General features: G+C 41.3%; 2 protein-coding genes across 4 annotated transcripts in view; both read left to right on the top strand.

Annotated features, from left to right (window-relative positions):
- Positions 1-7,938: 7,938 nt before the first annotated feature.
- On the top strand, positions 7,939-11,060 carry LOC135526061 (S-adenosylmethionine-dependent nucleotide dehydratase RSAD2). The gene is made up of 6 exons (XM_064954123.1): positions 7,939-8,365; positions 8,515-8,676; positions 9,110-9,339; positions 9,468-9,617; positions 9,921-9,953; positions 10,422-11,060. The coding sequence occupies exons 1-6, from the start codon at positions 8,059-8,061 to the stop codon at positions 10,584-10,586; spliced, it is 1,047 nt and encodes a 348-aa protein (XP_064810195.1). The 5' UTR covers positions 7,939-8,058; the 3' UTR covers positions 10,587-11,060.
- Positions 11,061-13,596: 2,536 nt separating this feature from the next.
- The window catches only part of rnf144aa (ring finger protein 144aa), a 74,283-nt gene continuing 61,787 nt past the window's right edge, over positions 13,597-26,092 (top strand). For 2 of the 3 annotated variants that reach the window (XM_064954122.1, XM_064954121.1), the window contains exon 1: positions 13,597-14,296. The gene's annotated coding sequence lies outside the window, so the exon portion shown is untranslated. The remainder of the gene's footprint in view (positions 14,297-26,092) is intronic. The other variant, XM_064954120.1, reaches the window with a different exon arrangement.

The raw sequence follows: 26,092 nt of genomic DNA, 5'->3' as shown, positions 1-26,092 counted from the left end.
ATAGGTACACTTCAACTATGACAGACAAAATGTGGAAAAAAAATCCAGAAAATCACATTGTGGGATTTTTTATGAATTTATTTGCAAATTATGGTGGAAAATAAGTATTTGGTCAATAACAAAAGTTTATCTCAATACTTTGTTATATACCCTTTGTTGGCAATGACAGAGGTCAAACGTTTTCTGTAAGTCTTCACAAGGTTTTCACACACTATTGCTGGTATTTTGGCCCATTCCTCCATGCAGATCTCCTCTAGAGCAGTGATGTTTTCGGGCTGTTGCTGGGCAACACGGACTTTCAACTCCCTCCAAAGATTTTCTATGGGGTTGAGATCTGGAGACTGGCTAGGCCACTCCAGGACCTTGAAATGCTTCTTAAGAAGCAACTCCTTCGTTGCCCGGGCGGTGTGTTCTGGATCAGTCATGCTGAAAGACCCAGCAAAGATTCATTTTCAATTCCATTGCTGATAGAAGGAGGTTTTCACTCAAAATCTCACGATACATGGCCCCATTCATTTTTTCCTTTACACGGATCAGTCTTCCTGGTCCCTTTGCAGAAAAACAGCCCTAAAGCATGATGTTTCTACCCCCATGCTTCACAGTAGGTATGATGTTCTTTGGATGCAACTCAGCATTCTTTGTCCTCCATACACGTCAAGTTGAGTTTTTACCAAAACGTTCTATTTTGGTTTCATCTGACCATATGACATTCTCCCAATCTTCTTCTGGATCATCCAAATGCTCTCTAGCAAACTTCAGACGGGCCTGGACATGTACTGGCTTAAGCAGGGGGACATGTCTGGCACTGCAGGATTTGAGTCCCTGGCGGCAAGGTGTGTTACTGATGGTAGGCTTTGTTACTTTGGTCCCAGCTCTCAGCAGGTCATTCACTAGGTCCCCCTGTGTGGTTCTGGGATTTTTGCTCACTTTGACCCCACGGGGTGAGATCTTGCGTGGAGCCCCAGATCGAGAGAGATTATCAGTGGTCTTGTATGTCTTCCATTCCCTAATAATTGTTCCCACAGTTGATTTCTTCAAACCAAGCTGCTTACCTATTGCAGATTCAGTCTTCCCAGCCTGGTGCAGGTCCACAATTTTGTTTCTGGTGTCCTTTGACAGCTCTTTGGTCTTGGCCATAGTGGAGTTTGGAGTGTGACTGTTTGAGGTTGTGGACAGGTGTCTTTTATACTGATATCCAGTTCAAACAGGTGCCATTAATACAGATAACGAGTGGAGGACAGAGGAGCCTCTTAAAGAAGAAGTTACAGGTCTGTGAGAGCCAGAAATCCTGCTTGTTTGTAGGTGACCAAATACTTTTTTTCCACCATAATTTGCAAATAAATTCATAAAAAATCCTACAATGTGATTTTCTGGATTTTTTAAACTAATTTTGTCTGTCATAGTTGAAGTGTACCTATGATGAAAATTATACAGGCCTCTCTCATCTTTTTAAGAGGGGGAACATTCACAATTCGTGGCTGAATAAATACTTTTTTTCCCCACTGTATACCTTGAGGCCTGTGTATACTGTAGCTTTAATTAGTAGTAAAATTACACAACACAGCTACTCTACAGGGACAACTATTTAATCACTCACCGGATAATAATAACTTGCTTTTTGTATGTCCAGATTTGTTGGATTTTCCTTATATGTCCTGTTATCCAATTTTTTACATGTTCTATTCACCAGCCAAGAGGCTTATTTGCACTTTCGCGTAACATTTGGAATTTAGCACTTTGAGTGAAATGTGGGGAATTTATGAATAGAGTTACTACTATTTGCAGTGTGTTACATCTGTCTCTGTATGTAATGTATCGCAAAAAAAATAAAAAGTAAAGATGACATTGGATGATAAAGAATGATGTTTGTTAATCACAATCAATTTAAAGGAAGCACATTTATTCAGTATCTGGATCAGGTTTGTTGCCATACAACCATTCCAATATTAAGAGGCAACTGCTGTAGCTTAAAGTTATATGGTATTGTTCTCCATCCATTTCAGTGGTTGTAGTTCTACTGTAGCCTAAATGTGTCTATTGGGATAACTCAAATCCCCACCCCTGATAAGATTGCTCACTGGATCACTATGATGATGGGTTCCCTTGGGACTGACATAATGTCTCTGTTTACTACAGTATGTTGTAATCAGGCCTTGATCTTTGTCTCATCATATCTGGAGATTCTTAATGGGACAATAGTCAGTCCCCCTTATATAAATAAGCAGGCCTATAATCCTTCATCTATTGCTACTGAAGCTGAATACATGCATCAAGTAAAGCTTAATTTTCTTTCCTTGTTTTCCTTCATGTTATTCTGTCTTTTCAACCCTGAGATATTTCCTTCCTGTAAGAACCAACGCTGATGAAGCAGGTAAGGAGAGTGAACATTTAATATTGCACAGACATGGAGCAGGACAGGAAAAGCGTCAGAACTGGGGGAACAAAACGAGATACGACAATCAAGGCGGAAGCGGGGAACAGAGCTGGGGAACAGACAGATATAGGGGAAGTAATGGCACAGGTGATTAAGTCCAGGTGAGTGCAATGATTCACAGATGCGCGTGACGAGGGAACTAGGTGTGCATAATGATGGTGGTAGGAGTGCGTAGTACTGGGTAGCCAGGGAGGGAGAGTGGGAGCAGGCATGACAGTACCCCCCCACCCCCTCTAGGGGTGCCACCTGGCGTCCCACTTGGACGAGCCTGACAGGCTGGCCGAGCCAGGGCGCTGGACCAGCCGGCTGGGAGCGTAGAAGCCCGACGAACCAGCTGAGGCGTGGGAGCCTGACGATCTGGTTGAGGTTTGACAGCCTGATGATCCCGCTGGGACGTGGGAGCCTGATGAACCAGCTGAGAAGTGGGAGCCTGATGATCCGGCTGAGGCGTAAAACCCTGACGATCCGGCGGACGCCTGACGTGGGATGGGTGCCTGCCGAGCCAACCGGGGCAAGAAAACCTCTCGAGGCAGCTAGGGTGTGGAAGCCCAACGAGCCAACTAAGGCACCGAAAAGCCAACACTCTCCAATGCTTCATTTGGTGGTTTCCGCATTCTGTAAGAACCGACGCTGATGATGAGAAGCAGGAGAGTGAACATTCCATCTGCGGAGGCCACCGGAACCGACGTCACCACCTACCGAAAAGCTAGCACTCTCCATTGCTTCATTTGGTGGTTTCCGCATTCTGTAAGAACCGACGCTAATGATGAGAAGCAAGAACGGAGAGTGAACATTTTAATCTTGCACAGGACAGGAATAGTTCCAGAACCGGGGGAACAAAACGACAATCAATGCGGAAGTGGGGAACAGAGCTGGGGAACAGACAAATATAGGGGAGGTAATGACACAGGTGTTGAAGTCCAGGTGAGTGCAACGAATCGCTGAAGAAAAAGAAAGAAAAAACAATTTTGAAATGAATCGCCTGACCACAATGGAATTGGACATCAAAATGTAATTTGCTTCAAAATGTAATAGGCCAATCAAAAGGAAATTTATTTCAGAAATTGCATTATACAATAAGTTAATTTCCGACCAGGGCGATGACGAGTGAACATTTGATAGTGAAATTTGCTCAGTTGGGTAATCCTCTCCATAATGCACCATCGACATTGAAAACAAAATGCCAGTGACGCCTTTCGTCATTTAGATAAAGTTAAACACAGTAGCTTTGATAAACTGGGTAGTTTGGGTCCTGGATGCTGGTTGGCTGAAAGTTGTGGTATATCAGACAATATACCACGGATATGATGCAACATTACTTGTTTACTGTTTCAATTGCATTGATAACCAGTTTTTTTCAATTGATAATGCCCGCGAAGTCGATGTTTGGATGATAAATTGGCACGGGTGTTGTTAAGTCCGAAACTAATTTGAGGGCTGGCAAACTGTTCCAATATATCCTCCAAACATCGGCTTCGAGGGCATTATTGTAACGGTTCTCTTCTTCCTCCTCCTCTGAAGAGGAGGTGTAGCAAGGATCGGACCAAAATGCGGCGTAGTTGGTGTTCATGTTCTTTAATAAAGAAAAAACTCAAACATGAACATAATACAAAAAAATAAACGTGAAAAACCGAAACAGTCCTCTCTGGTGCAACAAACACAAAGACAGGAACAATCGCCCACAAAAGACCTAAAGAATATGGCTGCCTAAATATGGTTCCCAATCAGAGACAACGATAAACACCTGCCTCTGATTGAGAACCACTCTAGGCAACCATAGACTTACCTGGAGTACTACTCTAACCACAATCCCATACCTACAAACAACCCCAGACAAAACAAACCACATAAATCCCCATGTCACACCCTGGCCTAACCAAAATAATACCGAAAACACAGAATACTAAGGCCAGGGTGTGACAATTATCACTTTTATACAACGGGTCACCAACATAATCAAATAATGATTGACACATTTAAAAAAAAAACATTATTTTGTTGAATTTATTCATACTAGTTCATATTTTCATGAGATATAGACCCAACACAAATCTCAGGGTGCTACCCAAACTGGCTGGTCGTTCGTTCTATCAGTTTGGTTGCCAGAGACAGTCATTAAGTATTTTTGTTCAGTATCAGCTTTTCATTCTAAATGTTCCATTGCCCATGCTGGCTGGCAACGTTCTTATCCCTTGCTTGCTAACTAGCCAACTACAGCTAACATAGTTACGTCAAACAGTGCATCCAGAATAACAGCAAATTAGCTGCATTTGCGTTTGTTTAAGCTGTTTTCTATTGACATTTATTTATGTATATCCATAAAAATGATACCAGCTGATTCATGATTTCGACTACCTGAGAAAAGTTGTCTGCCTGCCTGTATTGTCCCGACACGTTCATTACTATGGGACAGCTGGAGATCGAATTTCCATATTGAAACGATGTTGCAAATATCGGAGAGACAGGCAGCAAGGTTAAATACAAATCTCCGCTGTTGAAAACCAAATGCTATTAAAAAAGAAATGGGAAATAATGTCTAGATGCTTTTTATAGTGGAGATCAAGTTCATACATTGGATTGAGCAGTTAGATGGAACAGAGTAAATAGGCATGTCAATGTCATAGTTTGTGGAATAGAGACTGGCTGGAATACAGTTTTAACCAATCAGCATCCAGGATTAGACCCAACCATTATATTAAATAGCAATAAGGCACCTCTGGGGTTTGTTGTATATAGCCAATATACCACTGCTAAGGGCTGTATCCAGGCACTTCATGTTGCGTTGTGCATAAGGACAACCCTTAGCCTTGGTATACTGGCGATATACCACAACTCCTTGGGCCTTATTGCTTAAATATAATCAAATTAAGTTAGACCTATACATATATATATTCAGTGACAGTTAAAAGTTTGGACACCAAGTGTATAGGTCTAACTTAATTTGATTATATTTAAGCAATAAGGCCCAAGGAGTTGTGGTATATCGCCAGTATACCAAGGCTAAGGGTTGTCCTTATATATGTATATATATATATATATATATTAGGGGAGCCTACACCCTAAAAGTAGTGGGATGAGGTGGTGGGTTTTGGGAAATAATGTATAGGTGCAGGGTTAGATGGTGCAATTTAAGTTTTTCACATTCCCCTTGTCCCTTTTTCCCCTTGTCCCTTTTTTCGGTGGGACCCAAAATGTGCAATTCGCATGATCTGAAAGGAAGCAATACGCCACACAGTGTCTAGTCTGCCGGAAAGACACATGAAGAAGAAGTAGAAGTCAACAGAGGCTGCGTTTCAAAGTCATAAAAGACACACCCTCGTCTTCTTACCCTTGCAGTATGTCCTTGGGGGAATCCCTGTGGCCATATTTGTCGTCAGTCCAAATTATTAGCCAAGCAACGTAAGCTCCTCAGTCCTCGTTTTTAATGGAGTTTGCGAGTGTACAATTATGTTCAGTGAGGGGCCTGAAACGCCCCATAATTCAATTAGCAATGATTGTGCATCCGCTAAGAAAAGTCTGCCGAAACTTCAAACCTCAACATCAATATGGATAAGTCAACATACAAGTGTAAGTAAAAACAACTGTAAAAAAGATTAGAAATTGTGCTACTAACGCAAATGACAGCACAAACACGTCTCGTAAAAGTAATGTTTTTGTTTGGTTAGCTTTTGGAAATTGTAGAAAAGAAAACAAAATCCTTCTTCAGAAGTTCCAGCTAGGCAGGCTAACGTTAATTAGCTAATTAATTTGCTAGCTATCAGACAGTAGGCATATATTAATAATTATATAGTTAATATAAGTATATATGCAATCATAATTGAGAGAGCATATAAGGCACCAACAAGCTACCGGTGGCTGAAAACACAATCATCGAGGAATGAACGAGTGACGAATGAACGAGTGACGAATTTCCGGGCAAGGGCAGGCCATTTAAAAATCATTCCTTCCTCTGTCGCCCCTTGTCCTGCAAGTGTATACTCGTCAGACGTCATGATACGTCATCAGAAGTGTCCACTTACTTTGAGGGCTGAGGGGATAGGGTGTGTATTTTAAGTGTTTGGAAAGCAGCCAGAGACATTCACCGACAAATTACGTCATTCCATTGTGTCACTGCATATTTTATTAGGATCGCTTTTAAATCCTCATTTGGATTAATCTTCCAAGAGTCCTTAAACATTAAAATATAATTTATAACAATGAGCTTTTTGGTCAGAATTTAAATAAAATAGGCATAAGGTTAGCAGTGTGGTTCAATGTAGGTTTAAAATCACAAAATAGCACGCCTGATTTGGGAAACTGAGGAGAAAACGAAACTTATGGCGCACTTGACAAGCAAACCAAAACTTGAGCCATATTACCAAAAACGAAAGTGATGCAATGTGCACCTGACTGTCTGAGATAAGGGCTGCGTTTCAATCTCATAAAAGACACACCCTCGTCCACTTACCCTCGCCTTATGTCCTTGGGGGAATCCCTGTCACCATCTTGGACATCGGTCCAAACGATTAGCAAAACAAGGGAAGTTCGCAATGTAAGCTCCTCAGCCCTCGTTTTTGATTGAGTGTACAATTATGTTAACTTCGGGCCTGAAACAGCCCATAATTCAATTCATGATGATTGTACATCTACTAAGAAAAGTCGGCCGAAACATAAAACCTTAACATCAATATGTATAAGTCAATATACAAGTGTAAGTAAAGATAACGAACGTAAAAAGTTTAGAAATTGTGCTACTAATGCAAACGATGGCACAAACAGTCTTGTAAAAGTAATTATGTTTTTGTTTGGTTAGCTTTTGGAAATTGTAGAAATAAAAAATGTTCCTTCTTCAGAAGTTCCAGCCAGACAGGCTAACGTTAGGTAGCTAATTAATTTGCTAGCTATCACACAGTAGGCGTATATTAATAATTATATAGTTAATATAAGTAGACTTGCAATCATAATTGACTGTAGCGCATATAAAGCACCCACAAGCTACCTGTGGCTGAAAACACAATCATCGCGGGATGAATAAGTGACGAATTTCAGCTAATTTGCAGGGCACTATTAGGGTATGAAGGCCTATTCAAAGCGCTTAAGCATGTAGGCGTGTAATAGGACTGAATTTGAATCAAGGCATACATTTATTTTTACGTTTTTAGAGCACTGCAGTGATGGCCATTATGCCTAATTGCACCACGACTCATACAGTTGGTAGCCATTGGGCACAGATGTCAGTTCAATGTTTAGTTTGGTTTAGCCTACATTTGGTTGAGTTGTCAACAAACGTGAATTAAATGTGAAATCGACAACAACAAAAAAACGTTTTACAAATCCTATCAGTTATCCAGGTGGATTCAACATAATCACGTTACATTTTGGGGGGTTGAAACAACGTTGATTCAACCTGTTTTCGACCCGTGGGAGGCTATTTCAAATGTGGACATTTCGGTTTCCTTATTAGCAAATAGAAACCCAGATGATGTTTTGATGACACGTATGTTACGTTACAACGCCAGGCGACGCGTTGTGTATCGCGGTATACATATACATAGAGTCAAGTGAGCCCTGCATCAGACGTTTCAACTGGACAGGCCAGGTGAAGACTAGTAATATTGTTCTTTACCCAAATCGTGTTTGTGAAGATGTTCCTACAGCTCTGCATACGTTTCCTCCAGCGCATCTTTGCAACTGTCCTGGCCTGGATCGGTGTGCGAGGACAGCAGGTGCACGGCGCATCACAGTTCTCTTCTACAGAAAAAGTCAATCCAGCTCCAATCAAGGTGGTGAACAATGTTATTTCTCAAGCTGCGGCAACTCCAAGCAGTGTTAATTATCATTTTACCCGACAGTGCAATTATAAGTGCGGTTTTTGTTTCCACACTGCAAAAACGTCTTTTGTCCTACCTATTGAGGAAGCAAAGAGAGGTTTACAGCTTCTGAAGGAATCAGGTAAGTTTGTCCAAATATGATATTTATGCTATTTCAAATCCATATTTAAATTCACATGATATGTTATGACAGTTTTATTATAGCCTATTGCTATGTCATTTAATGTTATATTCAGTGTTTACAATTCAGAATTTCATAATTTTTTGCAGGACTGGAAAAAATAAACTTTTCTGGCGGAGAACCTTTCATACACGACAGAGGTGATTTCTTGGGGAAATTAGTCCAATACTGCAAACACGACCTCCAGCTCCCAAGTGTCAGTATTGTCAGCAATGGCAGCATGATCAGAGAAAAGTGGTTCCAAACATATGGTAAGATGGGTTTCATTTTCATTTCTGTGTTCAAATAAAATATGGTAGGCCAACCAACATCGTAAAGGCACCCATCATAAACAAACAATCCTCATTATTCTCATGCGGTCAGGGGGAAAAAAAGGTCATTTGATTGACACGAGATGTCAGCACCGGGTTAGTTTTTGATATAAGGTCACAAAATGTAAACTCAGAGAAGCATTTCACACGTTTTATTTGAAAAGCTTCACAGTTGACTCCTTACAAAATGTAGGACTCATCATAAAAGGCATACTTTGATCATCAAAGTGTTTAAAAAAAGACTTGTTGATATTTTATCTCAATAAATCTAAACTGTCACATGAATGTGTGGATATTTATACATTTACAATACATTGGTGTTTCAAAATACAATTGTTTGAGATGATGTCCAAAACTCTCCTTTTCCTCACAGGCGAATACCTGGACATTCTGGCCATTTCCTGTGACAGCTTTGACGAGGACACCAACCAGACTATTGGCAGAGCCCAGGGCAGGAAGAGCCACCTGGACAACCTTTTCAAGGTCCGTGACTGGTGCCGGAAGTACAAGGTGGCGTTCAAAATCAACTCTGTGATCAACACCTTCAATGTGGATGAAGACATGAGAGAAAACATCACCAAACTCAACCCTGTACGCTGGAAGGTTAGGGTGTTCCAATGCATTAACATTACATACCAGTAATGCTGTATCTGTGAAAAGAGGTGTCTTCTCATACCATAGATGTAACAAATGAGTTGTATGGCCTTAACTTCCCTGTGTGTGCTGTATAGGTGTTCCAGTGTCTGCTGATCGATGGCGAGAACGCTGGGGAGAACAGTCTGAGGGAGGCAGAAAGATTTCTCATCAGTGATCAGCAGTTTCAGGACTTCCTGGAAAGGCACAGCAGCATTAGCTGCCTGGTACCAGAGTCCAATCAGAAGGTATGGGACTGGACTTAAGACGAAGAGAACACAATATTATATTTTTTTATTGTCCATTATATATATTATGATGATTCAACAACTACTACTCTATTTAAGTTGTTTCCAAATGCTACTAAGGTTTAAAGTACACTATTAGAAAAAAGGGTTCCAAAAGGGTTCTTCTGCTGTCCCTATAGGAGAACCATTTTTGGTTCAAGGTAGAACAATATTTTGGGTTGCATGTAGAACCCTCTGTGGACAATATTGTAATACAACATAGTTTTGACATTAACATGTTTCCTTGTTGTCTTCTCTTGTCAGATGAGAGATTCCTACCTCATTCTGGATGAATATGTAAGTCCTTTTTTTTCAATCTGTTATTTTACATGATACTCACTCTACATTCCAAGTCTTAGCATGCCCTTTAAAGGAGACAGTCCTCGTCCATCAGAACTATTGAACAGCTGTCTAAATGCTTCTCACCGATTGAGATTTATAGACATGTACCTTCACATAGTAAGTCCCAGAGTAATGTGTGCCTTCAATCTTGATCAGAGGGGAATTACAGGCTTTGAGAAGGATGACATGAGATGCTGTTTTGTCGATATTTTATATTTATTAGTATTAGGTATGAGGTTTCATAGCATTGATATTTCGATAATGAACTAGACTGTCAAAAGGCTCTTCTATGACCAGTTGTTAACCCTTTATAACAGCTTTCACGATTAAGCCTTTATAAATGCTTATACAATTCTTTATAAATGATTCTTCATGTTCTAAATGCTTACGAATGAGATTTTTTCTTTTTAAATGCTTTTTTAGATGCGTTTCCTGGATTGCCGAGAGGGGAGGAAAGATCCATCCAAGTCCATCCTTGATGTTGGCGTGGAAGAGGCCATTCAGTTCAGTGGCTTTGACGAGAAGATGTTCCTAAAGAGAGGAGGGAAATATGTGTGGAGCAAAGCTGACATGCGGCTCGATTGGTGATCCACACATTATAATCAGTTATTGCTACACTTCTGTATGTATTTTCGGTATGTTTTTTTATAAGAAATTGTTTCCACCTGTATAACTGCACTTTACACTTAAATATTTATGATATTCTAAAAGTTATGTTGGAATCTTTTACTGCTATACCTTGAGGCGTTTGTGTACTGTACCTTTAATTAGTAGTAAAATTACACAACACAGCTACTCTACAGGGACAACTATTTAATCACTCACTATCCCACAAGATAATAACTTTTTGTGTGCCCCGTTTTGTTTGAATTTTCTTATATACCTTGTTATCAAAATTTGTTTATATTTTCTATTCACCAACCAAGAGGCTTATTTGCACTTTCATGTAGCATTTGGAATTTAGCACTTTGATTGAAGTGTAAGAAATGTATGAATTGCAGTGTGTTACATCTCTCTGTGTTTGTAATGTATCTCAAATAAATACAAAAATATGACATTGGATGATACAGAATGATGTTTGTTAATCACAATCAATTTACAGGAAGCACATTTATTCAGTATCTGGATCAGGTTTTTTTTAAGAGGCAACTACTGTAGCTTAAAGTTACATGCTATTATTCTCCATGCATTTCAGTTTGCTGTAAATGTTATTTTTGGAGGGTTTTACCTTTATTTAACTAGGCAAGTCAGTTAAGAACAAATTCTTATTTACAATGACGGCCTAGAAACAGTGGGTTAAATGCCTTGTTCAGAATTACAGAATTTTACCTTGTCAGCTCGGGGATTCAATCTAGCAAACCTTTCGGTTACTGGCCCAATGCTCTAACCACTAGGCTACCTGCTGCCCCAGTGTGTTGTAGTTCTACTGTAGCCTAAATGTGCAGTAAATGTCTATTGGGAAAACTTAAATCCACACCCCTGATAATATTGCTCACTGGATCACTATGAGGATGGGTTCCTTTGGGACTGACATGATGTCTCTGTTTACTACAGTATGTTGCAATCATTTATTGATTTTTGTCTCATCAGATCTGGAGATTCTTAATGGGACAATAGTTAGTCCCTTGATAAAAACCTATTATATTAAGCAGACCTATAGGCTTACCTCTGTTGCTACTGAAGCTGAATACTTGCATCAAGTAAAGCTTCATTTTCTTTCCTTGTTTTCCTTTCTTCATATTCTTCTTTCTGTTCTACAACATTAGATATTTCCTTCCTTACTAGTGCTATGCTGATCAATGTTAGTGCTCTCCTACAATAAACACATGTTTTTCCATTTATTGATATTGGTCCATAATATAGCAAAACAAAATAAAAATAGGCCTACAATTCTGAAATAAATCGCCTGACCAGAATGGAATTTGACACAGTCACTGGTTCAATTTTATAATAGGCCAATCAATATGAACTGTAATTCAGAAATTGCAAAATAAAATGATTTAATCTCCAACCAGGCTGTTGATGAGTGAACATTTGATAGTGAAATGTACTCAGTTGGGTAATCCTACGTATTCATAATGTGCCATCGACACTGAAAGCAAAATGCCATTCGTCATTTAAAAAAAGTTAAACACAGTAGCTATTGATTAACCAGGGTGTTTGGGTCCTGGATGCTGGTTGGCTGAAAGCTGTGGTATATCAGACAATATACCACGGGTATGATGCAAAATTACTTGTTTACTGTTTTAATTGCGTTGATAACCAGTTTATTTAAGTGATATTGCCCTAGAAGCCGGTGTTTGCAGGATATATTGGTACGGGTTATGTTAGGCCCGAGACAAAACTGAGGGCTGGCAAACCGTGCCAATACTTCCTCCAAACACCAGCTTCAAGTGCATTATCACATTTATACAATGGATTTCCAACATGTTTAAATGATGATTGACATTATTTTCATAAAAAATAATTTATTCATACTATTTCATCCTTTCACGAGATATAGTCCCGACACAAATCTAAGGTTGCTACCCAAGCCGGCTGGTCGTTCGTTCCGTCGAGACGCAACCCAGTCATTTAGTCTTTTTTGTTCTACACAGTTTGTATGACCGCGACCCAGTTGTTCGTTCTAAATGTTCCATTGCCAAATTGGCTGGGAACGTTCGTATCCCCTCCTTGCTAGCTAGCCAACTTACAGTTACGTGAAACAGTGCAGCCAAAATAACATCAAAGCTGCCGCATTTGCATTTGGTTAAGCTGTTTTCTAGTGACATTTATTTGGATTCATCCATAACAATGCGCTAACGATGCACATCTTTTTTGCCTGGCATAGAAATTCTGCTCACTGTTTTTCAGAGAAGCTAGCCATTAATACAGCTAACACAATAGCTTCAAACTGAAGCTGGAAAGACTGCAAACTATCGGCATTTTGTTTGACCTGTTTTCTATTGAAATGTCATTCTATACAGTTGAAGTGGGAAGTTTACATACACCTTAGCCAAATACATTTCAACATCGTTTTGTCACAATTCCTTACATTTAATCCCAGTAAAAATTCCTTGTTTTAGGTCAGTTAGGAACATCACTTTATTTTAAGAATGTGAAATGTCAGAATAATAGTAGAGAGAATGATTTATTTCAGCTTTAATGTATTTCATCACATTCCCAATGGATCAGAAGTTTACATACACTCAATTAGTATTTGGTAGCATTGCCTTTACATTTTTTTTTACCTTGGGTCAAACATTTCGGGTAGCCTTCGACAAGTGTCCCACAATAAGTTGGGTGAATTTTGGCCCATTCCTCCTGACAGAGCTGGTGTAACTGAGTCAGGTTTGTAGGCCACCAAGACTGTTGAACAAGCATTCCAGGGAAAGCTGGTTGAGAGAATGCCAAGAGTGTACAAAGGGGTCATCAAGGAAAAGGGTGGCTACATTGAAGAATCTCAAAAATAAAATATATTTTGATTTGTTTATCACTTTTTTGGTTACTATATGATTCCATATGTGTTGTTTCCGAAACGTGCAATGCGCACGATCTGTGAAAGGCTGCAAGCAATACGCAACACAGCGTCTAGTCTGCCGGAAAGACACACGAAGAAGAAGAAGAAGTCAACAGAACCGTCACGTTCACACATTCACAGACATTTACAGTCATTCTAGTGCGTCGGCCGCGAAAATCACGAAGACAACAATTAGCTTTTTGGCCATAATTTAATACAGTTTAGTGATAGGTATGAGGTTAGCAGTGTGGTTATGGTTAGGTTCAAAATCACATTTTTTAGAATATAAATTGTAGAATTGGGCGGGGTTTATGGATTTGGTAACGATTTGTGTAGTGCTGCAGGGCATTTTCAAGGTAGGCACATCACCTTGTGACATTCACAATATTATGTGCAGAGATAGGCTCGGTTTGTGTTATGTGAGCAAACGGTTTCGAGGCGGGTAAAGAGGACGTACTGGACGTTGCAAGTGAGTCCTCAGTATTTGCCCCATGCAGCTACTATACTGTAGCTGTCAGTCGATTGAGCTTGTCAGCTGTGGTGCCGCTTTCGTTACCCACATAACGGTACTCGTTGGTTGCATTGGATATCATATTCGTTTCTTTCCAGGTGATACACGGTCGAATCTTAGATACATTCATGGATTTATTTAGAATGTCAGTCACCACCGAAAACGATACTCTGTAACCTGCCTTTCAAGCCAGCGACATCTTTCCAGGAGATAACCATTGAAGTTCTGCTTTCATAGCCCCTGAAGTAATTTCCTAACCAAGAAGACTGCGCTGTCACAAAAGGCCAGGTAATATTGTTTTATTTCCAACATGTGCACGGAGATGTAATGCTCACACGACAGTTCTGCCTGCGCGGTTTTTCTCGTACAGGCGAGGCTACACTGTTTTTGTAACATCTTGTAATAACCCGAAGGACAATTTTGAACGAATTTGCTTAGCAAATATAGGCTTACATTGTCATCGCAATTCCAGCTGAAATATCCCTCACCTTTTACACTGTACAGGTAGATTACAGTAGCATCCCACTGGGCAAAAACTGCTTGAATCAACGTTGTTTCCAGGTCATTTAATTGATGACGTTGAATCAACGTGGAAAACTGATTGGATTTACAAAAAGTCATCAACAACTTCAATGACATGGTACATTTTTGTTGTTGTTGAATTCACACTAGTTGACAACAAAACTAGTCGTTGATTTGACATCTGTGCCCAGTGGGATACTCTTTGTGCTGTAAAATAGTGTTGCAGCCTATTGTAGGCCTTTTTGTTATAAAATTAGGCCTATTGAAAATGAACTGAGAGGGTGCCAACATTAGGATTGGCTTTTGTTCTGCAATGACCTGTTGTTTAGGAAGCTCTTTTGCATTTGGCATTTGCTTGTATTGTCTATACTCCGAGCTCTCCAATTAATTTAGCCAAGACTATTTGTTGATCCACTCAGGTGGTGACAACTGTTATGATTTTATGAGCTGCTGCTCTCTGTTGTTGACACTGCAGCTACATTATCATTATCCAAGCACAGCGCTCCTCAGCAACCATGAGACCGATACAGTGCTGATATCCGATAGGCTGCTAGTTTTTGTTGAATATGATGCACAGCTAGTTGATCGTACTTACGCCCCACCTTAAAACATTTTTTTGAGTCTAATATCCCCCTGGGTTATTGTTCTTGTGAGTGTCATCACCTAGAATAAGGTAACATTAAATGCTATATAGTGATACTATAAAAATGAATATCAAAGATTCTAGATAAAGTTAATCCGTGATAATCTTTAAGGTAAACATATTGAAACACAAAATATCATTGATGACACAGTAACACCGCAGAGGTTCATTTCAATATTAATCTCAACCTGTGTTGTTTAGACTGGTTGACTGCTCTTTGTGGGCACCAAAATGTCATATTGTGCCTTGCCATGGCATTTCCATTTAAATGTACAATATCTAACTTTTTGGACTACCTGACCAAATTCACATAGAAATATGAGTTATAGATCTTTCATTCCTGTTGAAAGCAAGTCTAAGAAGAGGTAGATCTGTTTTGTGTGTCATTTCTATGCTTCCTGCTTAGAAGTTACATTTTTGCATCTTTTTCTTTCGGTTTTGTACACCAGCTTCAAGCAGCTGAATATACATTATTTTTGTTTATGGAAAATATATTTTACAGTGTTTTAGTTTAGATGGTACAATGGTACGCAATGACTGCTTGTTTTGTCACATAAACTGAAATTAGGCGAACTATTAGAATTTTAGCAACCGGGGAAATTGTGGTGTGATTTATGCATAGTGCATCTTTAAATCGGGTAGATAACCTCAGTGGTCAAGATTAGGCCTAGACATGACATCCTGCTACTGAACACAGAGCATGTCTGCACAGTCACAGTCGAGGCTGAGAACACATTGTTATACTGTACATGCATGCCCATTTCTCTCTCACCGTCACTGCTCTTATCTGGCCCAATGCTCTACAATTGATTATGTTTCCCTTAAATGATTCTGTGTTGTATCAAACACTTCAAAGGCTAAGTAAATACAGCCTCGCAGACAGGCGTGTAAGGTGATGGAGTTTCCATTTTTTCTTATTCCTAGTCGAATGAGGCAGGCATTCCCATTAGGGAACAAAACACATCCAACTCCAAGGCCAAAGGTTTTTCTTATTAAGAAAAATGATTGTTCTGAGAAGAATGGTTGTATTGAAATGCATTCACTGAGTGACAAGCCACTCTCGGGGGGGGTGGGGGGGGGACCTGGATTTGCATGAGAGGAAGATGGATGTGTTTTTCAATGGATGCGATATGCTGGTTATGAGAGGCAGGCTGAGAACCCACTGTACCTGCCAGACTCTTGGGAACACAGTCAACATTGCACTCCCCAATCCCTCAGAACTGTGAGTCCTGCCTCAAGCATCCACCTCTACCAGCAGAAAGCCCAGGTAAATGATGCTGACTGACTGCAGCCTTGTGTTTTCCTTTTTATTTAATCAGGCACTGCATGTGTACCTGGGTGTGGGGGTGTGTGTTATGTTGGCTTCAGCACAAGCCTCCTTTTCAGTAGTAAAGCACATGGGCATTTCGCAATGTTCGTCCAAGCATTTCATGGCCGTTGACCTTGGCTTGGCGTGTAACGTGAACAGCTGTCGTTTTTAGAAGACTTGTGAATGATGACGTAAATTTCCATGTGAAAGGACCCATGAGCACCAACATGAAGTTTAAAGGAACATATCACAGATAGACTCTTAGCTTTCATTTGCCACTATCTGTTGGTGAAATTAAGGCGTAGATCTGTTTTTCAACCAATTGTCATCCTAAACATTTTGAATAAAAAAAACATCTACTAGAAAACGTCTAAAAAGGTGTAAGAAATCAAAACGCAATCAGTCATGTTTAAGTAAAGCCCCCTGCCAACTAATTTTACATTTACATTTAAGTCATTTAGCAGACGCTCTTATCCAGAGCGACTTACAAATTGGTGAATTCACCTTCTGACATCCAGTGGAACAGCCACTTTACAATAGTGCATCTAAATCATTTAAGGGGGGGGGTGAGAAGGATTACTTTATCCTATCCTAGGTATTCCTTGAAGAGGTGGGGTTTCAGGTGTCTCCGGAAGGTGGTGATTGACTCCGCTGTCCTGGCGTCGTGAGGGAGTTTGTTCCACCATTGGGGGGCCAGAGCAGCGAACAGTTTTGACTGGGCTGAGCGGGAACTGTACTTCCTCAGTGGTAGGGAGGCGAGCAGGCCAGAGGTGGATGAACGCAGTGCCCTTGTTTGAGTGTAGGGCCTGATCAGAGCCTGGAGGTACTGGGGTGCCGTTCCCCTCACAGCTCCGTAGGCAAGCACCATGGTCTTGTAGCGGATGCGAGCTTCAACTGGAAGCCAGTGGAGAGAGCGGAGGAGCGGGGTGACGTGAGAGAACTTGGGAAGGTTGAACACCAGACGGGCTGCGGCGTTCTGGATGAGTTGTAGGGGTTTAATGGCACAGGCAGGGAGCCCAGCCAACAGCGAGTTGCAGTAATCCAGACGGGAGATGACAAGTGCCTGGATTAGGACCTGTGCCGCTTCCTGTGTGAGGCAGGGTCGTACTCTGCGGATGTTGTAGAGCATGAGCCTACAGGAACGGGCCACCGCCTTGATGTTAGTTGAGAACGACAGGGTGTTGTCCAGGATCACGCCAGGGTTCTTAGCGCTCTAATATCAACATTTTATATTTAGTTTTGCAGAAATTATTTGCCTTCTGTAAATGTAACAAATATTTCACTAACTGTTTAGTAGTCTTGTGGCTTGGGCATAGAAGCTGTTCAGAGTCCTGTTGGTTCCAGACTTGCTCCATTGTTACCGCTTGCCGTACGGTAGCAGAGAGAACAGTCTATGACTTTGGTGGCTGGAGTCTAATAGTATTTAGGGCCTTCCTCGGACACCGCCTGGTATAGAGGTCCTGGATGGCAGGGAGCTCGGCCTCAGTGATGTACTGGGCTGTACGCACTACCCTCTGTAGCGCCTTGCGGTCGGATGCCAAGCTGTTGCCATACCAGGCGGTGATGCAGCACGTCAAGATGCTCTCAATGGTGCAGCTGTAGACCTTTTTTAGGACCTGAGGGCCAATAGCAATATTGTTTTCTGCCACCTGTGGGGGAAGAGGCGTTGTCATGCCTTCTTCACGACTCTGGTGTGTGTGAGTACCATGATAATTCCTTAGTGATGTGGACACCGGAGAACTTGAGGCTCTCGTCCCGATCCACTACAGGCCCGTCGGCGTGGATGGAGGCGTGCTCAGCCCTCTGTTTCCTGTAGTCCACGATCAGCTCCTTTGTCTTGCTGACATTGAGGGAGAGGTTAGCACCACACTGCCAGGTCACTGACCTCTTCTCTGTAGGCTGTCTCATCGTCATCGGTGGTCAGGCCAACCACCGTCGTGTCGTCGGCAAACTTAATGATGGTGTTTTTTATTTTTATTTTACCTTTATTTAACCAGGCAAGTCAGTTAAGAACACATTCTTATTTTCAATGACGGCCTGGGAACAGTGGGTTAACTGCCTGTTCAGGGGCAGAACGACAGATTTGTACCTTGTCAGCTCGGGGGTTTGAACTCGCAACCTTCCGGTTACTAGTCCAACGCTCTAACCACTAGGCTACGCTGCCGCCCCATCCCTGCTGCCCCGTCCCGTGTTACAGACGTGCGCGGCCATGCAGTCATGGGTGGCCCCCGTGTTCAGGGTTAGTGTGGCGAATGGGTTGTTTTCCTACTCTCACCAACTGGGGTGGTCCAGGATCTAGTTGCAGATGTAGGTGTTCAGTCCCAGGGGTCCTGATTGAGTCAGTTGAACACTGAGCTATAGTCAATGAACAGCATTCTCACGTAGGTGTTCCTCTTGTCCAGGTGGGAGAGGGCTGTATGGAGTTGAATAGAGATTGCGTCGTTTGTTGGGGCGGTATGTGAATTGGAGTTTTTGGAAAACGCGGTCGACCTAAAAAACTGCCTGAGATTTTTCTGTCACCAAACTTTATCTGCACTGTTCCTCAAGTGGCAAATGTTAGAAGTATTTGCTTGAAATACTGGAATGCATGACGGCATGCATTCCAGAAATGTGACACACGTTCAGTTTAAACGGAAGCATTTACCAGCTAATAAATGCCTAATTACCTTCCGATGTTCATTACCAGGGTCTAAAACTGAGTTTTTGTGTGTTGTGTTGCTACACAAGGTGGGAACAAGGTGGGATATAATGTTAGGATGTGTATTTCTTTATGCATTACCAGACATGAAACATGAAACAAAATGGAAGACATTGCTACTGCAGCAATTATTTTGCAAATAATCACAACTTGCATGTAACTGCTTATACTTGACTTTAGACAGTTAAAAAAATAAAAAAAGAAAGGTTTGCACTGTAGAGCCCTGACTGACCACCCTGCAACATGGCTGGTGAATTAGACATTCTTACATTCATGCTAACCTCTCACCATTACCAATAACAGGAGGTTAGCATTTTTTGAGCAGGGCCTAATTTTAGGCCATTATCTTGTGAATGCTTTTAGGCCGGCTGGGAGAGAAAGTTAGAGGCATAACTATCATACCCCCCCCCCCAAAAAAAATGCTAACCTTATTATTGTTATTGGTAATGGTGGGAGGTTAGCATGATTTGGGGGTATTATCTTTGCCTTTGTATCTTTCTCACTCATCTCTATTCACAATTCATTCATGATTATTCATAATCATTGTAGGATCCACATTTAATGTAGAAGTGTTAAACATATTCTGTTCTTATCTACAATGAAAGTTACTCCAAAATAACCCTTCATTATTTACCATTAATTTCTATTGGGCACAACATAATCTGAAACACAACCAAAACAAACCACAAATATATCCAACAAGTTTGTAGACTCACAAGCGAGATGTAGTCAGTCACAAGCTAGGTGTAGTCAGTCACAAGCTAGGTGTAGTCAGTCACAAGCTAGGTGTAGTCAGTCACAAGCTAGGTGTAGTCAGTCACAAGCTAGGTGTAGTCAGTCACAAGCTAGGTGTAGTCAGTCACAAGCTAGATGTAGTCATTCTGTGCTAGGAATATACGACCAAAAACTTTTGACTACTTTAATACACCAGAAGTGAATTTGTACAATATTTACACCTTCAAATGGGGGACTAGATTCATAAAGATTCATAAAGTGCTTTCATTTCAAACGGTAAAACAGATATGTATGAGAATACCTTAAAAGAAAAGGTGACATTCTGTACTGTCACCTCATTTGACACATTGGATCTCAAATCCAAAATACTGGGTTATAAACCCAAATCAAAAGATCTAGCTTTAGTGTCCAAATAAATACGTAGTGGAGTGTACATTTACACTACGGCGGTGGAGTTTAAAGTAGTAGTACACCCTTACAATGGATACACACTTCACACATTTTCAGGAGAACTACAAACCTGAACCTTTCAAACATTATGCCCGTATGCCTGGGCTTTGATTCGTGTGCGATGTTTAAAGGAAAAGGCAATAGGCTTGCTCGGTAGGCTACGATAGAGGACCGTTAGAGTGAGCAGTATATATCGTAAGCTGATGTAATTCCACTGGAGAAAATGGGGAATGCTTTGATCAGGTAAATGAATGCGTTAGTCGTAACCGCGCTTAGAGCCCACACTCCCTCCCTATTAAGTCAGTCACCATGGTGTTTTGTCTCTCCCTTTTTTGATATGGTAAGTCGGAGACCTTGCTCTTTTGAGTGTTCCTTACTTGAAGCGAGTGTGTTCTGTCTATCGACAGGCTCAATTGTGTTTCCTTAGGTACTTTTCACTTCCTCTCCTTCTCTAGCCCTCCGTGTTTGTCAGTTCTTTCTTCCGTTTGGTGCCTAATGATTATGACCTAGGCCGCTAAGTCAGTCTGCGGTCGACACCAGAGAGGGCCCCGCAGAACTAGTCTGGGCAAAGGGGGAGATGAGATGTACAATGTGCTATTCATCATTTTTTTCCGGACTTGGATTCTGAAATAGGGTGTGGGTAGATGTGAGCCAAAATACTGCGTAAGGCTGTCTAGCCACATAGGGAGAGAGTTAAGGAGAAGTACATTTTTATCAATGTCAGACAACAGCAAATGTGTTTCCACAGACTAGGGGAGCATGTTTGGCAGCATTGTATTTAGCAGTATGTCATAAGGTCTTTCAGTATGTACAACATTATCAATAGAGCGAGCATCCGTTTTAATGGACAATAGTATGCCAATAGAGATTGCATTCCATCTGAAAGACCTTTTACTCTGCTGTTGCGTTTACTGTGTGGTGAACTGCTAGGTTGTTGTTGGGATGGCCCAGTGTGGCCTTGCTGGAGCTCATTCAAGCCACGTGGAAGGGTTATAGCAGGATGAATTGGGGGGTGGCGGCTCAGTGAGACTCAGTGCCCACTCAGTCAGTCTTCCCACTTGATTATCCGTGAAGTGCTGTGTTGGGAGAATTAGAAAGTGCCGTAAACGTGTCAGTCCCGTGGTACGGCTGCCGGGATGACACAAAGGACGTCTTTTATCTGTGACTTTGTCGTTTTGTTAAAGAGAGCTTTTACTGTCACTGCATTTTTTTTTTTACGGTCAGAAGTTTTGATATTCCTGTAAATTTACCAAACTGCGTTACGCATGAGAAAATAACCCTGTGCCATGTCCTTTTGGATTAAACTGTCTCTCTCTCCCTCTCCCCCTCTGTCTCTCCCCCTCTGTGTGTCATTCAATTTAAGGGCTTTATTGGCATGGGAAACATATGTTAACATTGCCAAAGCAAGTGAAGTAGATAATTAACACAATAATCTCTCTCTGTTTCTCTCTATATCTGTGTCTCTCTCCCTCTTTTTCTCTCTCCCTCTGTTTGTCTCTTTTTTTCTCTCTCTCTCTCTCTCGCTGTGTGTGTCTGTCTCTCTCACACACTCACACTCTCTGTCTCTTTGTCTCTGTCTCACTCTGTTTCTCCTTGTCTCTCTAACTATATATATGTCGCTCTCTGTTTCTCTCTCTCTCTCTTATTCCCACTTTTTCTGCACCTCTGTCTCTCTCTGTCTCCCCCCTATATATCTCTCTCTGTCTCCCCCCTATATATCTCTCTCTGTCTCCCCCCTATATATCTCTCTCTGTCTCCCCCCTATATATCTCTCTCTGTCTCCCCCCTATATATCTCTCTCTGTCTCCCCCCTATATATCTCTCTCTGTCTCCCCCCTATATATCTCTCTCTCTGTGGTAAAATGGCATGGTGTCCCGCCTGCCCAGGCACTTGTGGAATGCAGGTGATGATGTTGTAACCGTCTCGGTCTCTGAGCCCAGTTAGGATGCCCCTGAAAGGGGCCCCTGAAAGGAAATATTCTACAAATTTTGAATGTTATATTGGTTTGTTTTATTTTGTCTCTCGCTCAGAGATTCATGTTTTCCATATTTCCATGTGTATCTGAGCTATTCACCGTTCAAGCAGGCAGAAATGGTTCCGGTATGACGAGTTTTACAGAATGATGGCACAAACAGCATTAACTGTCATTCTGTTACCCAACTTTGCATCTGCACTGTTCTTCAAGTAAATGTGTTTCTGTCAAATGTTCAGTGGAAATTGTTAATAGTAGTTATCGTGCATAGATGTGTATGGTTTGTTTTACTTGGCAATCATTTGCTTTTTGTTTGAAATACATTTTAAAGTGAAAAGAATACGGGTGTCAATACTGGCAAAACAGTAAGGGTGTGCCAATCTGCTGTACCATTTATGCCCAGGGTTTTTTGGTGCAATGGGAGAGAATGCCCACAATCTGCTTTAGTGTTGACATTGGTGTTAGAATGAGTTAGATTTGACCTCCACTTTCATCTCAAATATGGAGGTTCTGGTTAGCTGGACCAAATATGCTTAGGTTTTACATTTCCATTCTATATTTCAGTACATTTGGTCTTCACACATATATGGTATGTTATCTTGAATGATGCTTTTATGTATTTTTACCCTTGTAGATCCGGTCTCATCCAGCTCTTGTCCCAAGCGTCAACATGTGGCCTAGCGTAGCTGTGGTGTACTGGCTCTTCCAGACTCTGTGTGTGTGCGTGCGTGCGTCCGTCCCAGGGCTCTAGGAGAGTGTGAATCGGCTGACGTCTGTGAGGGCGTTGAGGACACGGAGTCTGGAGGCAAAGGGGAAGCAAGGCCAGTCACACGCTGGATGTTCTGGTCCGTGGAGTGTGTGCAGTACTGTGAGTGAGCTTCTGTGTGTGAGAGCATTGAGCGCTGTGTGTGAACATACTATGTGCTAGCCAGTGTGGGTGATGACCGACAAGGCACGCACAAGTCAACACAACAGGGGTGAGTAGGCACTCGGGGCAGAAGCATCGTGACTGTGCCCACAGGGTTAAATGTGCATTAAGAACGAGTTAACAGTTATGGCAGGCTTTCTGATTGAGTCATGTAATGGAAAACAACTTCTGGTTACAAAAGGCCCCCCAAAAGAAAGGAAGTGAACCTATTTTGTATACATGTACATAGAATGTATCCTTGTGGAGTGTTTTTGAAAGGATTTGAAAATGCGGGCACGTCTCCTGACATTACAGTGAAGTTATACACCTTTAAATTTAGAAGTTTACATACACTTAGGTTGGAGTCATTAAGACTTGTTTTTCAACCACTCCACAAATTTCTTGTCAACGAACTATAGTTTTGGTAAGCTGGTTTGGACATCTACTTTGTGCATGACAATAGTAATTTTTCCAACAATTGTTTACAGACAGATCATTTCACTTATAATTCACTGTATCACAATTCCAGTGGTTCAGAAGTTTACATACACTAAGTTGACTGTGCCTTTAAACAGCTTGGAAAATTCCAGAAAATGTCATGGCTTTAGAAGTTTCTGAAAGGCTAATTGACATCATTTGAGTCAATTGGAGGTGTACCTGTGGATGTATTTCAAGGCCTAAATTCAAACTCAGAGCCTCTTTGCTTGACATCATGGAAAAATCCAAATAAATCAGCCAAGAAAAAAAATCGTTGACCTCCACAAGTCTGGTTCATCCTTGGGAGCAATTTCCAAATGCCTGAAGGTACCACGTTCATCTGTACAAACAATAGTGTTCAAGTATAAACACCATGGGACCACGCAGCTGTCATTCTGCTCAGGAAGGAGACTCCTTCTGTCTCCTAGAGATTAACGTACTTTGGTGCAAAAAGTGTAAATCAATCCCAGAACAACAGCAAAGGACCTTGTGAAGGTGATGAGAGTAAACAGTTACAAAAGTATCTATATCCACAGTAAAACAAGTCCCATATCGACTTAACCTGAAAGGCCTCTCGGCAAGGGAGAAGCCACTGTTCCAAAACCGCCATAAAAAAGCCAGGTGACAGTTTGCAACTGCAGATGGGGACAAAGATCGTACTTTTTAGAGAAATGTCCTCCAGTCTGATGAAACAAAAATAGAACTGTTTGGCCATAATGACCATCGTTATGTTTGGCGGAAAAGGGGTGATGCTTGCAAGCCGAAGAACACCATCCCAACCGTGAAGCATGGGGGTAGCAGCATCATGTTGTGGGGGTGCTTTGCTCCTGGAGGATCTGGTGCTCTTCACAAAATATATGGCATCATGAGGGGGGGAAATTATGTGGATATAGTGAAGCAACATCTTAAGACATCATTCAGGAAGTTAGAGCCTGGTCGCAAATTGGTCTTTCAAAGTCCTGACCTCAATCCTATAGACAATTTGTGGGCAGAACTGAAAAAGCGTGTGCAAGCAAGGAGGCCTACAAACCTGACTCAGTTACACCAGCTCTGTCAGGAGGAATGGGCCAAAATACACTCAACTTATTGCTTGTGGAAGGCTACCTGACACGTTTGACCCAAGTTACACAATTTTAAAGGCAATGCTACCAAATACTAATTGAGTGTATGTAAACTTCTGACCCATTGGGAATGTGATGAAATACATTAAAGCTGAAATAAATCATTATTTCTACTATTATTCTGACATTTGACATTCTTAAAATAAAGTGGTGATCCTAACTGACCTGAGACAGGGAATTTTTACTAGGATGAAATGTCAGGAATTGCGAAAACGGAGTTTAAATGTAATTGGCTAAGGTGTATGTAAACTTCTGACTTCAACTGTGTTCTATCTATCTATCATATTTTGAACCGGAATTACATTATAAAGCACTTTCTCTTGTCTGATGACTGTGAATATATTGTGATGTGACTTGAGCCGTTATAAGAAGTCGAGCACAGAGAGGCGTGAGAGACAACAGATTGTGGACACATTCAACCCTGGGCCTTTGCTCTCTGCGTCTGTCAATAAGGATATCCACGTTGCAGCGCACACGTCGTCTCCTCTTAGCTTTTCAGACATTCATATTTGCCAAGAGGCTTTTTTGGGGGGAGAGGACGTCTCCTCGAGCTGCTCTGCGCTCCGTTTTTTAAGGTTGTGGCAAGACTGATTTTATCTATCCTGATGCAGTTTACCAAGACACAAATGCTGCCTTCTCTTGTTTGTTTCTAAGATCTCATTATTCACTGTGGCAGTTTGTCCTCTGTGGAAAGACGGCACAGCAAATGCTTTCTTCTTCTCTCTCTCTCTCTCTCTCTCTCTCTCTCTCTGTCTCTCTGTCTCTCTCTCTCTCTGTCTCTCTCTCTCTCTCTGTATGTGTGTGCAAGGCTCAAGTCATGCCCCCTTGAGATTACACCTCTGTTCAGTTGTCATTTGGCTGTGTTTGAGAAGTGGATAATCTATTTGTCTACTAATTGTCATGTCACCGATTTGCTTTCAAAACAGAATCTGACAATGTTCATACGGTTAACTGTGCAAACCACCTTTTCTCCTGCACTTTGCTATTGGGGAACAGTCTCAGAAGGATTGGAGTTTCGTCGGAAATTGTAGACATGGGACAAACAGTTTTGACCCACGTGTTTATCAAAATTGATATATTGATGGGGATTAAACGGTAACACTTTACTTGACACCAGCTCCACAACATGTTATGTCATGACCATGCATGTCATAACAGCTGACAAAAGCTGTTATAATAATGTTATAACACTATCATGACACATACAGTATATTTACACCTGTTGCCTTACTTTATGGCTGGTTATGTC

This window comes from Oncorhynchus masou, chromosome 32, assembly GCF_036934945.1.
Source record: "Oncorhynchus masou masou isolate Uvic2021 chromosome 32, UVic_Omas_1.1, whole genome shotgun sequence".
NCBI lineage: Eukaryota > Metazoa > Chordata > Actinopteri > Salmoniformes > Salmonidae > Oncorhynchus > Oncorhynchus masou.
This window is presented reverse-complemented; position numbering and strand designations above follow the sequence as displayed.